Source organism: Lepisosteus oculatus, chromosome 2 (assembly GCF_040954835.1).
Source record: "Lepisosteus oculatus isolate fLepOcu1 chromosome 2, fLepOcu1.hap2, whole genome shotgun sequence".
In the NCBI taxonomy this organism is placed as follows: domain Eukaryota; kingdom Metazoa; phylum Chordata; class Actinopteri; order Semionotiformes; family Lepisosteidae; genus Lepisosteus; species Lepisosteus oculatus.
Window position 1 is genome coordinate 25,716,968 of NC_090697.1, and position 14,598 is coordinate 25,731,565.

Sequence of the window (14,598 nt, forward strand, 5' to 3'; positions counted from 1 at the left end):
ATTGAGCACATACTGCACTATGTAAATAAGTGAAAAGAAGAGAGCAGCAGAGTATGGGAGTGTGTTAACCATCTAAGAGTGCTGTTCCATAAGAGTCTTTAAAGAGCTATGCATTGGAAAAAAGAGGGGAGGAATTTCAAAAAGTTGATGGCAAATCCCAAGAGGCTGGCTGACTTTCAAACATCTCTAATACTAACAATAGTGAAAATTACCTAAAAATTAGAAGTGGTACTGTGTACTTCAGAAGGTGCCAATATAACCAGGCCTAATAGGTACTGAGTCAGCTGTAGCAGTGAATATTCACTTTGGGCCCATTCCTAGGTACAGTGGCAATTATTTGCATTCTGTGTTTGCAAAGGTGTACCCTGATGCTGTGACTCTAGTGTAGAAGGACAGAATAGGACCTACACAGTGCATACTGGTGCAACTCAGCACAAATATATAGTAAAAACCACACAAATTAACCCTAGTTAACAAGGGCAGTGAAAGAATAATATCCTTTCCATCATGGATTCAGAAGATGCTTTCAGGCATACGAGGGTTTAATTTCCCTTTGTAGCAGCCACAAAAGTTTAGTATTGCAGAAACAATCTTCTGAAAGTAACCGGAAGCACAACATATCAATATTTCAATTCTAATAATGTACAGTTTATTGCAATATATTATAATATCTACTGTAGATCAAAACTCATTTACAAATAGTAGATGTGTATAAACACTTTAAGAGGGTTCAGACAAGAGGATCCATTCCTTAGTAAGCAGTAGGGAATGACCTGTCATCATCTGATCTATTGGAGGAAGACAATTGGTCAGGTGCCAATTAAAAAATCAGAAGTGGAGGCTTCCAAGTGTCATCAGCCTCTTCTCTTTTGTAAGAGAGCTGAGCCTCGGTGATGTGCTGCACCACAGGGAGAAGGGAGTGACCAATGGTGATTACACTGTGGAACTTGGAATCTAGACGTTCTGGAACTTATATAGCTTTTGAGGGGCTTTTGGGGTCTGTAACCAGCTAAGGTCCTGGCTACTGATAGAGAGGAACTTCCTCCAATAGAAAAAAGTATTTTAACTTTGATTCTTGGATTGTTGCCACCTACAAAAAGTAAGAAGTGAAGATCTCCAGGGAGCAATGACATTAGATCACAAAGTGAGCGAACACTGCATATACTCCAAAGTCTAATGTGAATTGTATGCCATTAAATAAATAATCTTGGCCACATTCAAGGTTCACAGTTGGCAGACTTTTCCTATGTGTAAATGAAAAAAAGCTTTTGTTCAACACATATTTATTCATTGATCTCAGGTAATTGTAGATGCATCATTATTATATGAATGTACAGTATCTCACTCATCATCATTCAATATAAATAAAACTGATAATTTTATGAATGAAGTAAAACGATTGTATATGCACACCTTATGTAAAACAATCATAAGACAACCGTATAACATCAGACTACTCAACATGGGTACATTCAAAATATAGTAGGTGTAGAGAGAACAGTCTGGACTTTTTAAGTTTCTCTGCACGTAAATATTGTTTTACAACAATGACATTACAATGAGTTATTTTTCTAGCAATTAAAGCATTTCTAGTATACACGAGCACTTCTTACCTTTTTTACACAAGGACAAAAACTCAGGCCATGCAGGATAAAAGAAAAAGTGTAAGCAGAGCTCATAGAGGAGCTTAAGTTTTATTTTATGGTTTTCCACAAACTCTATAAATGAAACAGAAAAGTTTTTAGCTTATGCCTGCATGTGTGTCTGTTTTGCAGTGTCCTGCCTATTTTAAAGATCTATGTTATGCCACCCCCTCCCCAGGGCGTACCATAAAACCATAACACATTTGTGTGAATCACACAAGCAACATGGCTAATTGTGAAAGAATGGATGGATCTGGCAATACAAAAACTACCCCTATGTAAAAAATAACAGACGATTCTTTCAGTAGCAATCAGTACCAATTCATGGTAAAAATCATTCACAAAAAGTTTTAAAATATGCTCACTCCATGCCAGACAAAAACCAATAAAACATAACCTGCACCTCCGCAGACAGGAGGAAATTGTACTGTGTGACAAAGACCAACATGAAAATAGAGAAAACATGCAAACCCCACCCAGATGGGTGCCTGAGACAAGAATTGTGAGCTCTCAAGAGCTGTGAGGTACTGTAGCAGCACGAACTGTCACAACACCACTCTGCCTGGGTAATTCATTCATTTTCTGGGTATTCATTGAACAAAGCAAGTAATCAAGAATTCAGATTAATCAGTAACAGAACACAATTCTGTGAGTGTATGCAGAGTTTTGTCTTTAAAACTTGTTAAAACCATCAGGCACAGAGACACTAATTTAACTAAGAGATTTTTTCACCCTGTAGATGAAGACTCACCTGTCTTAGAAGCTCAGGGTCCATTGGACCCCGCCCTGTAACATTTGCAGCAAGTCTTAATCCATAAAAAAAGTTACAAAAAAGCACACAAGCACACAAAATAAGGTGTGATGTCTAACCCCCATCTTCATCTATTATACATTTTTGTCAGCTGGAGAAACTTCAAGGAAAAGCTGTAAAAACACTGTTGCTTTATTAAAAACCCCTGGGCAAAGCTTGAAGTGTATAAAAGGAATGTAGATGAAAATGCCACTGATAATGAAAAGGGTGACATACAGGTATTCAATCTGAGGGTTGTCAACAATTGGGGCCAAGACCAGTAGGACTGCAGCAATTAATACCATGATTGGAATGATAAATGGGACCTGCAATCAATGAGAAAACACATTAGAGACAAGTGTTACTTTATAGATAATAAACTCAGTACAAAGCTATTTGTACTGGTACATGTAATAAATAAAAGTGCATAGTGTTAATAGAATCCATTGTTCTCACAAGTGTTATCAATAAAAAACAACCATGAATGTTATTTACTATCACAGTAGCTAGCCACCTCTCATTTAAAATTCATGCTGAAAGAACAATTCACTCAACTGTTTTAAACAATGCATTGGGAACTTCTAGCTACATTTCTAGCTACATGATCAACAGCTTTTCATCCTCGGTGTTTTCTTACTGCCCTGCCCATACCTCAATATGCACAAATATGAGAGACATGACTACATTTATGATCTGCTTTATTTCAGCCTGCCACACAGGAGCATTAAAGAATGAGAAGGACCAGTAACCCAAATATGTCTCTCATCTCTAGGTTAGGCACTTTTTTATTCAATTAGCATATTGCATTTGTATTCATAAGAATGTATGAGTTATACAAATTGGATGACAAGGTTGTTCATATTTAAATGCATTGTGTAACAAGTATATATTAATTGCATGCACTATGTAACAAGGTTGTTAATATTTACATACATTGTGTAGCAATATTAATTACATGTGGTCTATAACATGTGTGTATTTACAGTATTTATATGGGCTGTGAATCAAGGGTGGATATATAGGATATATGTATGTGCCTAAACAAGTTGTAATTTTTTGCGTGCTTTTGTGTAGTGGCAGAAAACCTATGTAATGTAATAACTATATAAATGATTTGTTAGAATTAGCTGGATCTAAAACAATGTGCTATTTTTCAATGGCATTTTTTTTCCATGTACACAAGTTGGATGCTTTGTTAAGGTTTTCTAAGATTCATTTCAGAGATGGTGGGAAACAGTCTTTTTAATATAAAAAATGTAATGAGCTAGACATAGAAACAAATCATTATAACCAAGAGTATGTTGAGAGGCAAGACTTAGTATATCAGATGTAGTAGATAATGACAAAAACCCCACTCAAACATGGGATAAGTTTAAATGTGCTGCCCTCTAGTGCTTTGTACCTCTGAAGGAAATAAATGATACATGAAAACATAATTATGGAATCAGACATACAGCTCCAGCTGAAGTATGTGTTACGCCCGACATCCCTCCCTAGAGGGTGCTCCACTACTCCTGTTATTGTTTCTGTGATTAAGCTACCCAGGTGTACCCCCTTAGGTGTATTATTTAAAGACTAGCTCCTCCAGTCCTCGGGGCTCATCATGAGGGTAAGGATGTCGCGAGGCCCGCCTTGCACCAGGAAACCCTATGTCCGTCTCCTGAGGGCATAGGCCTCATCCCTGACACCTCCCGCTTCCTGAGCCCTGGGTCTGGAGGATCATGCCCTGTCACCCTTGGACCTCCATGTTTTGCCCGTGTTCGTGTTTTCTCCCTTCCCGGGGATTTTAACCTTGTCGTGTCCCAGGATGAATAACTTGTTGATGGACTCCCAGACTGTGCCCTGACCTGCCTTAGGACCTGTTTGGATTTGGATGCCATTCTTTGTCTTCCCCGTTCACTGTCTCACAGACTGTCACTATTGTTCCGTGCACTATTAAACCCCTGTGTTCCCTTTTACCACGCCTCCTGTTTTATCCAGCTCTTACGGCATCGCATATGGTCTACTACAAGACCTGACACGGATTTCAGTCCGTGTGCTTTACAGTATGTTAATAATAATAATAAAATAATAATAATAATAATAATAATTGCTTACACTTATATAGCGCTTTTCTGGACACTCCACTCAAAGCGCTTTACAGGTAATGGGGACTCCCCTCCACCACCACCAATGTGCAGCATCCACCTGGATGATGCGACGGCAGCCATAGTGCACCAGAACGCTAACCACACACCAGCTATCAGTGGGGAGGAGAGCAGAGTAATGAAGCCAATTATTAGGAGGCCATGATTGGTAAGGGTCAATGGGAAATTTGGCCAGGACACCAGGGTTACACCCCTACTCTTTTTGAGAAACACCCTGGGATTTTTAATGACCACAGAGAGTCAGGACCTCGGTTTTACGTCTCATCCGAAGGACGGCGCCTGTTTACAGTATAGTGTCCCTGTCACTATACTGGGGCATTAGGACCCACACAGACCGCAGGATGACTGCCCCCCTGCTGGCCCCACTAACACCGCTTCCACCAGCAACCTATGTTTTTCCCAGGAGGTCTCCCATCCAGGTACTGACCAGGCTGCTTAGTTTCAGTGGGTTGCCAGTTGTGAGTTGCAGGGTGATATGGCTGCTGGCAATCAGATATTTACCTTATGTACTGTTTTGTCAGTTTTGCAGCAAAATGTACAAATAATTGTATGTTCTTATGTGCCAACATACAATTTGCTCAACAGCAAAAATGTTGTGTTTCTTCTTTTTACTTTTCAGCATGAAATTAACCTTGACTTTTTCAATAGATATTAAATGTCACATTTGAGCATATAGTAGCAAGCTGATCACAGTGGAACTATCAATGGCATTTTCTACTGCATTTGTGCCATATCCTGGTTTCTATGCCATTAAGTAATTGAGAGATCATGTGACTCCATTCCCTGGATGGGATGCTAGTCCATCACAGGGTTACACCCAGCAATACGGATTCCCATTTATATACTTTGGTGGACTGGAGCAATCGAGGTCAAGTACCTTACTAAGATACAAAACCAGTGCCTTCAGCAGGAACATGAAACAACAACACACCACAGATGAGACCAGAGACTTACCCTCTACAAAACACTGCCTCATATGTAAGTAGAGTAACACATACATAAAAGTCTCTAGCAAAAATGAGCATAGCTGTTCCTTTACGAAAGGAACATGGTAGAAACTATGGAGTCTCACCTTGTAAGGTCTGTGAAGATGTGGCTTCCTAATCTTTAGATAAAGAAGGCCAGACAGTGTTATCCCATAGAAGAACCATGCAGTGAAGCTGTAATTGAGATCACAGGAAATAGCCTACACTTGGTAAATGTGATAACATAATTACACAGTCATATCCAAAGTAACACAGCATAAAAGAACACCTATAAGGAACAGAATAACTAGAAAAATAACCTTAACTTCCAAAGCAAAAAAACAAACTTGAAAGGAAAGAAAAGTTAATTGAAGTCACCAATTTCAATGTATTTTGTAAAGGAATGTTTATATACAATTTACACAATAAACCACAGCCTCAGTAAATGAAGGGTGTCTGTAAATGAATGGAAAGACATCAATTGGTCCTTTGAAGCTTATGTGGTCTTTCATGAGCCTGTGGGGTAATTAAGCAACAGATTCTAAAGTGTTGTGGCAAAGGGCATACAAAATAAAGAAAAAAGAATCTGTAACATGCAAATATTTCATTTATTTTGTCCAATTACTTCAGAGATGAAAAAACATTGAGTTAGTTTTAGTGGTTTAATTAATTTGTATGACTATTGATTCAAAATGGATAGTTTTTTACTGATCATAGACGTATAGGCTTTTAACTTTCAAAACATCACATCATTACCTTCTTAACAAACATGCCACATGACCTTTGCAAAATATGAGTTGTAGTTTATGACTTACTCATGGTAAATTCTGCTACAACAGGGAGGGAATAATGATCTAGCTCAGGGGCTGGAAGACTTGAAAGAAAGGCTTGTGTGTTACATTTCAAAATAAACATCACCCACACGGTTTTATAATGGATTAAGATGATTCAGTTATTAACTGTTTCAAACGATTGCAGCAAAACATTATTGAACACTGAAAAACTCTTGGACAAGAGTAGCATTTACACCCAGGGTATATCCTATCTTGCACACATTACTTGCTGTGATAGGCTCCAGCTCCCCCTGTAATCTTGTTGGGTAAAGGTGAGTTTAACACTAAACTGCAGCACCCACCTTAGCTACCAGCCCCACTACACAGCAAAACAGAGAAGTAAGAAATTGCATCACTTGTTGTATTGTGGGGGAAATTTAGAGGCCAGATTGTTCCAACCGAAAGTCAATTTTAGCCAGGATTCCTGATCTTATAAACAGTGCCTTGTGGGCTTTAATGGCCAAGTAGTCAGGACCTTGGCTTAACATTTCATCTGAAAGATATCTTTCTTGAAGCAAATTGCCATTGTCTGAAGCAATGGATTTGAAATTCTGGTCCAGAAGGAAGTAAACCACCTACTAGTATACAGTAACAGGCTGTTTTGTTTTTTTTAGAGGTATCCCTACCGGGACTGAGCTTGCCCAACCTGGAATAGCTGCTAAGGTTTGAAGAGATTGGGCTACAAGGCGGGATAGCTGCAGCAAAATGTACTGTGGACTGTGTAAAATTGATTTGTGTCTCCTAGGATGATGCTCATACCTGAAGAAGTTAACGATAGTCTGAAAGTCTCCGGGTATCAGCACCAACAAAGATAATGTTGTGGTGAAAATCAGAGCAGGGGAAGGAGTCAGGCGTCGGGCGTGAGCCATCGCCAGGATGTCCGGCTGAGCAAAACCAAAGCAGAGCAGCTGAGTTACCATGGAGTGACAGAAAGCTCGAGCACATCATACCTACACACTGCTTTAGCTTTTATGGCAAATGTTTAGTAATGATTTTATTTATTATATTTTACAAAGTCATACCTTCCTTTTAAAGGCAATTTTTAAGTCTCAGAATATATTCATTGATCACTGAGTATCTGATGGTGTTTTTAGTATTATATTGTCATTAAGAACGTACACGACAAACATCAACCTTCTTTTGGTATTTCCTTTCCTTACCATATGTCCTTCTCTTGCTGCCACAAAGCACACTCGCCCTCCACTGAAGAAAGTCCCATTGAGAGACCCGAAAGCAGACAGTGCAGCAGCCACTGACATCAGCCAAGCCCAGCTGCCAAGCACTTTGGTCCTGTTAGTAAACACATAGTTACATTCTAATAAATATAATTGACATTCAACAGTGTACAATTCCCCCCTATTTTAATGTGCTTGTATACTCTGGTTGACTTCTGCTTTGAGGAATTATGTAGCTTTCAGGTTGTCTAAACAAGAATTTAGGCCAATACAAATTTAAAATATTTTATGTATCATTAATGTAATCAAAATGTATTCAAAAAGTTTTGCAGATCAACTATGGAAATAAGAACAAACATATTCCTCACTAATTATGCATAATCTCAAAACAGTTAGCCCATTTGTCAACAATACAAGCAAATTCCCTTATAACAGAACTTTTATTCTGAGAATTGGTTAATGGATAAATTTATAGAATTAAGAAGTACTGTATATAACAGACCAAATTTTGCTTTGAAGGGACAAGCTTTGAAAATGCCCATTAAATTTGTACTGACAGTGTCTTGATGGAGATTCACCAATCGCAAAAAGTGCAATTTATGCACAAATTTCTCCAAAATGGATGAATTCATTTTTATAAAGATATCTTTAATAAGTTGTACAAGGCAAAGAAAGAACGTATCAAGATCATAATCCGCTCCGGCTCTTTCACATTTTAGTTGATTATGTGCACCTGCCTCCTATCCTGCCCCTCCTTATTTAAGTCAGATGCTCTCACTATTCTGGGCTCAGCATCGGGAGACGGACACCTGGAAGCTTGCCTACCAGCGGGTCCTGGAGTGACCCGACAGTATAGGCATCACCACAGCATCCTGACCATCTGGGTCCGGGGCTTGGAGCTCCTGGCCACATTAACCCGTTTTTATTCGCCGTCACTGCACCAGATCCCGTTCCGGTTTTTAACCTTATCTTGTTTTTGTCTTGGATGGATCACCCGGTTCTGGACTTTTGGACTTCTCCCTGGATTACCCCCTGGACTCCTCTGGACTTGTTTGCCATGGCCACACACCCCTGAGCACCAGTGCACAGTCATAACGCTCCCCTGTTTGTCAACCTGACCAGTTCCTCGTTGTCTCCACTTACTTCCAGATTATACCGTCTGCATAGGGCCCTGTACAAGGCATCGCTACAGAACATTATGAGGCACATATTTTTGATGTGATATAATCTTGTATTCTTTGATAATTGTGTGTTTTTCAGCTCTCAAATCACAGCTATGAACCTTGCGACTGCACACAGGGAAGAATAAGGAAGTGCAGGAAGACTAGTCCACTTTGAAGTCACATGTGTTTTATTACAGGCTAAACAGCTCCTTCCTAGAGGCAAGGTGTCAATTGAAGAGGTGTGTTTCTCAGATACAGCACCGAACACCTGCAAGTGCCAGAGAGGCTGCAGGGGTTTCTGTGTGGATGATAGTCAAGAGAGCTCCAGCTGACTAATGTCACTGTATCCCCAGTGGCACTCAACCATGCATGCAATCCTGGTCACAGTTGACAGTAACATAACCCAGTGTTGATCCCACAATCACAGAGTTCAATATGTGTACTTTTATGGCTTGAATTACTCTGGAGCCCCAGCATTTTGCCCACTATTAAATAAAAATAAAAAATTCAATCAAATGCATTTATGCACTTGGGCACCTAAGAAAATTTGGTTATACACATGTTAAATGCAGCTGTTTTATATGAATGATCACAATGTCCTGAACATTGACATGTTGTTTTTTAAGGTTTTGAAACACTTCATTTTATCTCACCCCCATGTGACAGCCACAGCATTGGAAGACATGAGTTCTCTGGGAGTCATGGCTGCCAGGTAGCTGACATTTACCAGCAGGTAGAGCGCTGTTACCATGGGGATAGCTATCATCAGTGCTCGTGGCAGATTCACCTGGAAGGAGATCAAAAAAGGGCTTGATAATGCAGGTCACGACACAGAATCCACTCTCCTGTCTACTCACCACTTACAAATTACTGACAAGGGACCTAATGATGGCTTCTTGTTCATCAGAGGTGTCTTTCATCTATTGAATAGAAAACCAACACAAAGTACTTGGTTTATAAGAACTTTAAAAAGGTAACATATGAGAGGACCTTTCAGTTACGATTCTGCCAATTGGTGCATCTTATTTATTTAATAATAATTATAATAATTGCTTACACTTATATAGCGCTTTTCTGGACACTCCACTCAAAGCGCTTTACAGGTAATGGGGACTCCCCTCCACCACCACCAATGTGCAGCATCCACCTGGATGATGCGACGGCAGCCAGAGTGCGCCATAACGCTCACCATACATCAGCTATCAGTGGGGAGGAGAGCAGAGTAATGTAGCCAATTCATAGAGGGGGATTATTAGGAGGCCATGATTGGTAAGGGCCAATGGGAAATTTGGCCAGGACACTGGGGTTACACCCCTACTCTTTTCGAGAAACACCCTGGGATTTTTAATGACCACAGAGAGTCAGGAACTCGGTTTTACGTCTCATCCGAAGGACAGCACCTGTTTACAGTATAGTGTCCCCGTCATTATACTGGGGCATTAGGACCCACATGGACCGCAGGGTGAGCGCCCCCTGCTGGCCCCACTAACACCTCTTCCAGCAGCAACCTTAGTTTTTCCCAGGAGGTCTCCCATCCAGGTACTGACCAGGCTATTTGATTAATTTCAACCAGTATTGTCTTCAACAACATGGCTGGGTAGTGTGTTTCAGGCTCCTTGTTCTGTTGTCTTTACAGAACCCTTTGTGTAAAGATGTGTCCCCTTGTCCTTGGTTTTAAATGCATTACGTTCCCACCTGTGCCCTCTGGTTTGTGGTTCACAGTTTATCCTGAAATCTACAAGTAGTGTGTGGGCTGAAGTTTTCATATCAAGCCATAGGCTTGTTAATGACAATGTGTAACAACTAGAAAACATAGTTGGACCAGACACTGTAGTTCCTAGAATAAAATATATAACACAAGGATGGACAATCCTAGAGTTGCATGGCAGATATTTGGAAGACGTTTTTTCTCCCCGAGATCTTAGAAATTTGGTCAGAAACTTCTAGCCCTTTTCTTACCATCTACTAGACATGCAGCAAACTGTCGGCTGAAAGCTGGCTCTCTTCTTCTTCTTCACCTGTGTTGGTAGATCCATGGTTTTCACTACTAAAGCTTCTACCTGTACCTTTGCTTAGGTTTCTCTTTCAGCTTCCCAACCATGGGAAAACTTCCAACAAAACTTGACGCAAGACTTAGACGACAACTCCAAAGACTGGTATTTGAGAATCCCCCTTTAGGATCTCATGTGCATGAGGTTATCTGAAACCTGGAGAATCTCACCTTGGAGACACGGAAACACTCATCCCCTCCTACGCAGTCCTCAAGGACCCACCCCCTGATGACTCCAAGCTCCACATGCCTCTCAAGTGGCTTGTCCCTCTATCTACCTACAGTACCTGGTTTTCTGGCCACCAAGGACTCATATATGATCTCCTAGCACAGGATCCTCATGGCTTCTGCCTCAAGAGTTTGGGCACTGAGCATTCCAGCATCACCTGGTACAGCCACTTCACTGTGTGGGCTTCAATTGCAAGCCCAGAGGGGACTGGGTAGCAGGAAAGACTCATCTCCAATGTTTTAAGCTCCAGTTCTTTCCAAACACATGCCTGTATCCCCCAGGTATCCACATGGAGTTCCACAGCCGCCTATCCTTAGGTCGTATGAGGTATCAATATTAATCTCTATTTTATTATTGCTTTTATTCCTCATTTACAAATTTCAAAAGTTGGGAAAGGACAGTTTCCAGTCTTTCAATCCTACTCATTTACATTGCATTTAAAACAATCACATGTTATGGATCCTACCTGCCTGGGCATTGTACACCACAATTCCACAAAATTGTTATTTTTCTTAAATAAATGTAAGTGCTTTAATTAAAAAATCTAAGCTTTGGGATTTATTAGGTATTGAGGAGTAGGTCAAGAAAGTGTGTTTCCGAAGCAAAGGTCATCCAGGACAGGGCAAATAAAGTTTAAAAAAATATTGTCTTTAGTATAGTTGTAATTAATAAAATTATTAATAAATAATTAATAATTAGCTAATAAGGACCTGAGCTAGATCGAACACCAGAAGAGAGTGGGACTCCCAGGAAACAGATCTACTGTATAAGAGATCTAGAACGGAGGGCATTTGTGAACCAGCTACTCTGCACTGTAATATCCGATTCTTCCAATTTTGCAGATGGGCATATTTGCTAGACACCTCACTAAGGCCACAGTTCCAAAACTAATACCCAAGTCTATGTAGGTTCCGCACCATCCAAATTAGCAGCACAGACAAGCAGTCTAATTACAAACATGGGAAGACTGCCTGTGGCCCACCCCCACGAAGCCATATAAAGCCTTAATTGATATATTGATCCTGCGAAGTACTAATTTAATAATTAAGAAGCCTGCTATAGCAAATTCCAGAATGCAGCAGATTTGATGGGACATAGGTTGATTTGCACCTTACCTACAGGATGGTCATTCATCTTTAAAGCAATCAAAGGCTTGTTTCAACAACCAGACAGTAAACATTCAGATTTGTAGAAAATTCACTGAATTCTGAAGTTTACAGAAATGTTTTATCAGCTAACACAGAAGAATGACCTATAAGTATAAAGTGCCATTTTACCAAAAAGTGGAGAATCTGGAGCTCTCCGGAGCTGGAGAGCTTCACAGTAATGGTGGATGTCTTCCCCATTTAGGTGTAAGCCATGGTCAGGGATTGGGGAGTAATACTTGATCTTCTTCTGTCTTTTTATCCCCACGTGAAAAATTTGAAATTTGAAATTCCACATTAGAAATATTGCCTGCATTAGGATGCTGAGTGCCCAATTAATGCACTTATAACATCAAGACTTGATTTCTGCAACTCTTTGCTCTATGGGCTCCCAAACAGTAAGTTGCAATATATCCAAAACTCTGCAGCGAGACTTCTAACTCACACCAGACCTTGGCAGCATATCACTCCTTCACTTAAGTCTCTACATCTGTTGCCTAGTAAGGCACAGATTTAATATACTGCAAGATCCCTATACTGACTTTTAATGCTTTAAAAGAGTCTGGCCAGCCCCATTACACATCTCTGAACTACTTTATGTTTCCAATCCCTTTTGAAGGCTCTGGTCAGTTGAGCCTGGTGCTTTGCTCAATGTATCTAGGAATAAATCTCAGACTTTCAAAAAAACGTGCCTCATCTGTTGCAGCGCCATAGTTATGGAATGCCCTTCCTCAGACTCTGGGAGAGACAAATTCTCTGACTTTCTTCAAATTTAAACCCAAGACTCATCTCTTTATTAGGGCCTATGTCTGATTTATCTACATTCCAGCTGTATGAACCTGTATGTTTTTGTTAATTTTTTTTATTGAACTTTTCTTTTCTTATCTTGTTTTTCTCCTTATCACTATGTACAGTGTCTTTGGGTTTGGAAAGTTACTTTATAAATGAAGCACCTTTCCAAACGTATAAATTAAATGTTTAAAAAAGGCTTTAACTTTGGAGAATTGAGTGATGGTAATAAGTACTCTCACAAAATACTAATGATACCAAAAGAACATTATATTCACATACACATAAGTCAACAGAGTTATGTGATTTTAGGCAGAATCTTACTTTTTTTACAAACACGAAGTGTAAATGTGCTCACCTCGGGGCGTTTCAGTTCCTCAGTTGCATAATTCAAATTGTTCCACCCATCATAGGACCACAGACCTTGATAAAAGGCCACTCCTATGTTGTTTATGCCAACTATTGTGCCTTCAAATGCCTTGTGGAAGCTGTCTGTGTGTCCTCTAAAGAGCAGCAGCACTCCTCCGATCACGATCACCAACAGGGCCAGCACCTTGGCCACTGTGAAGATGACTTGGATGGACATTGAGAACCGAACATTGAGGCAGTTCACAATTGCTAGTGTCAGTATACAGGCAGCAGCCACACTCTTGACCACCAGCTGAGGTGGGTAGCAGCCCTGATAAAAGGGGGCCACAGCGTACTCTGCAAAGCTCAGGGATATTCCTGTAATGCTGGCTGGCCTCACTACAAACATGGAGGTAAAAGCGAGAAGGAAGGCTGGCAGAGGCCCTGACGTCCGGAGAATATAGATGTACTCCCCTCCCGATTCCCGAATGACAGTTCCCAGCTCTGCATAGCAGAGAGACCCCAGCATAGCCAGGACACCACACGCTGCCCAGATCACCAAGCTTCCTCCTGGACTTCCGATATTGTACAGCACCCACTGGGGGGACATGAAAATTCCTGATCCGATCATCGTGCCCGCTATCAGGGACACGGCACTGACCAAACCAACCTCCCGTTTCAGGCTGAATGTCTGCACCTTGTCATTGATCCCTGAAGATGTGTAAGATATAACAGAATTTTTCCTGCTCATTTTTCAAAATCTTGACCGTTTCAATCCAGCTGAGAGAGATCTCTGTTTTGAAGAAAATGAATTAGAGAGCAATGCTGCTCTGTCATGATGGGACAAAGTCACACTTACAGCAATTTATTCAGTTAATAATTACATTCCCAGGGTTAGAAAATGGGTTGAACTCCACTTGTGCAAAGTGTACTAAAAATATGGTACTAAAAATAAAAATGATGATAATGTATTCCAGAGGTGACCTTGCAGAAGGGATTATTTTCAACAGTAATTTTGTGGTAAAGGAATTTTTTTAAAGTGAACTAATAACCCAGAATTAAGTTACACTGAACAGAGGTTGAGGTGTTTTGATTTATTCCTGCATCAGTCCTTCTGCTTGCTAATGGAATAACAAAGAAGTACACACAAAATTGCAAGATGATTGTGGTTAGTGAAGAACCTTCCAAAATCTGCCACTTAATAATTGACTACATTCATGGGCTAGACATAGCATACATACTTATGTCACACTCTTATCTGTTTATGCTATAATTCAATTCAAGGTCCCTGTTCCAACCTACATCTGCTTGCATTACAAGC

General features: G+C 40.3%; 1 protein-coding gene across 1 annotated transcript; it reads right to left on the reverse strand.

Annotated features, from left to right (window-relative positions):
• Window positions 1-377: 377 nt before the first annotated feature.
• Window positions 378-14,098, reverse strand: LOC102682215 (b(0,+)-type amino acid transporter 1). Its single transcript, XM_006626352.3, has 6 exons — window positions 13,288-14,098; window positions 9,370-9,503; window positions 7,539-7,668; window positions 7,138-7,262; window positions 5,653-5,740; window positions 378-2,759 (listed from the first exon to the last, which is right to left on the reverse strand). Exons 1-6 carry the CDS (start codon window positions 14,026-14,028, stop codon window positions 2,529-2,531), a joined length of 1,449 nt encoding a protein of 482 aa, XP_006626415.3. The 5' UTR covers window positions 14,029-14,098; the 3' UTR covers window positions 378-2,528.
• Between the last annotated feature and the right edge of the window lie 500 nt (window positions 14,099-14,598).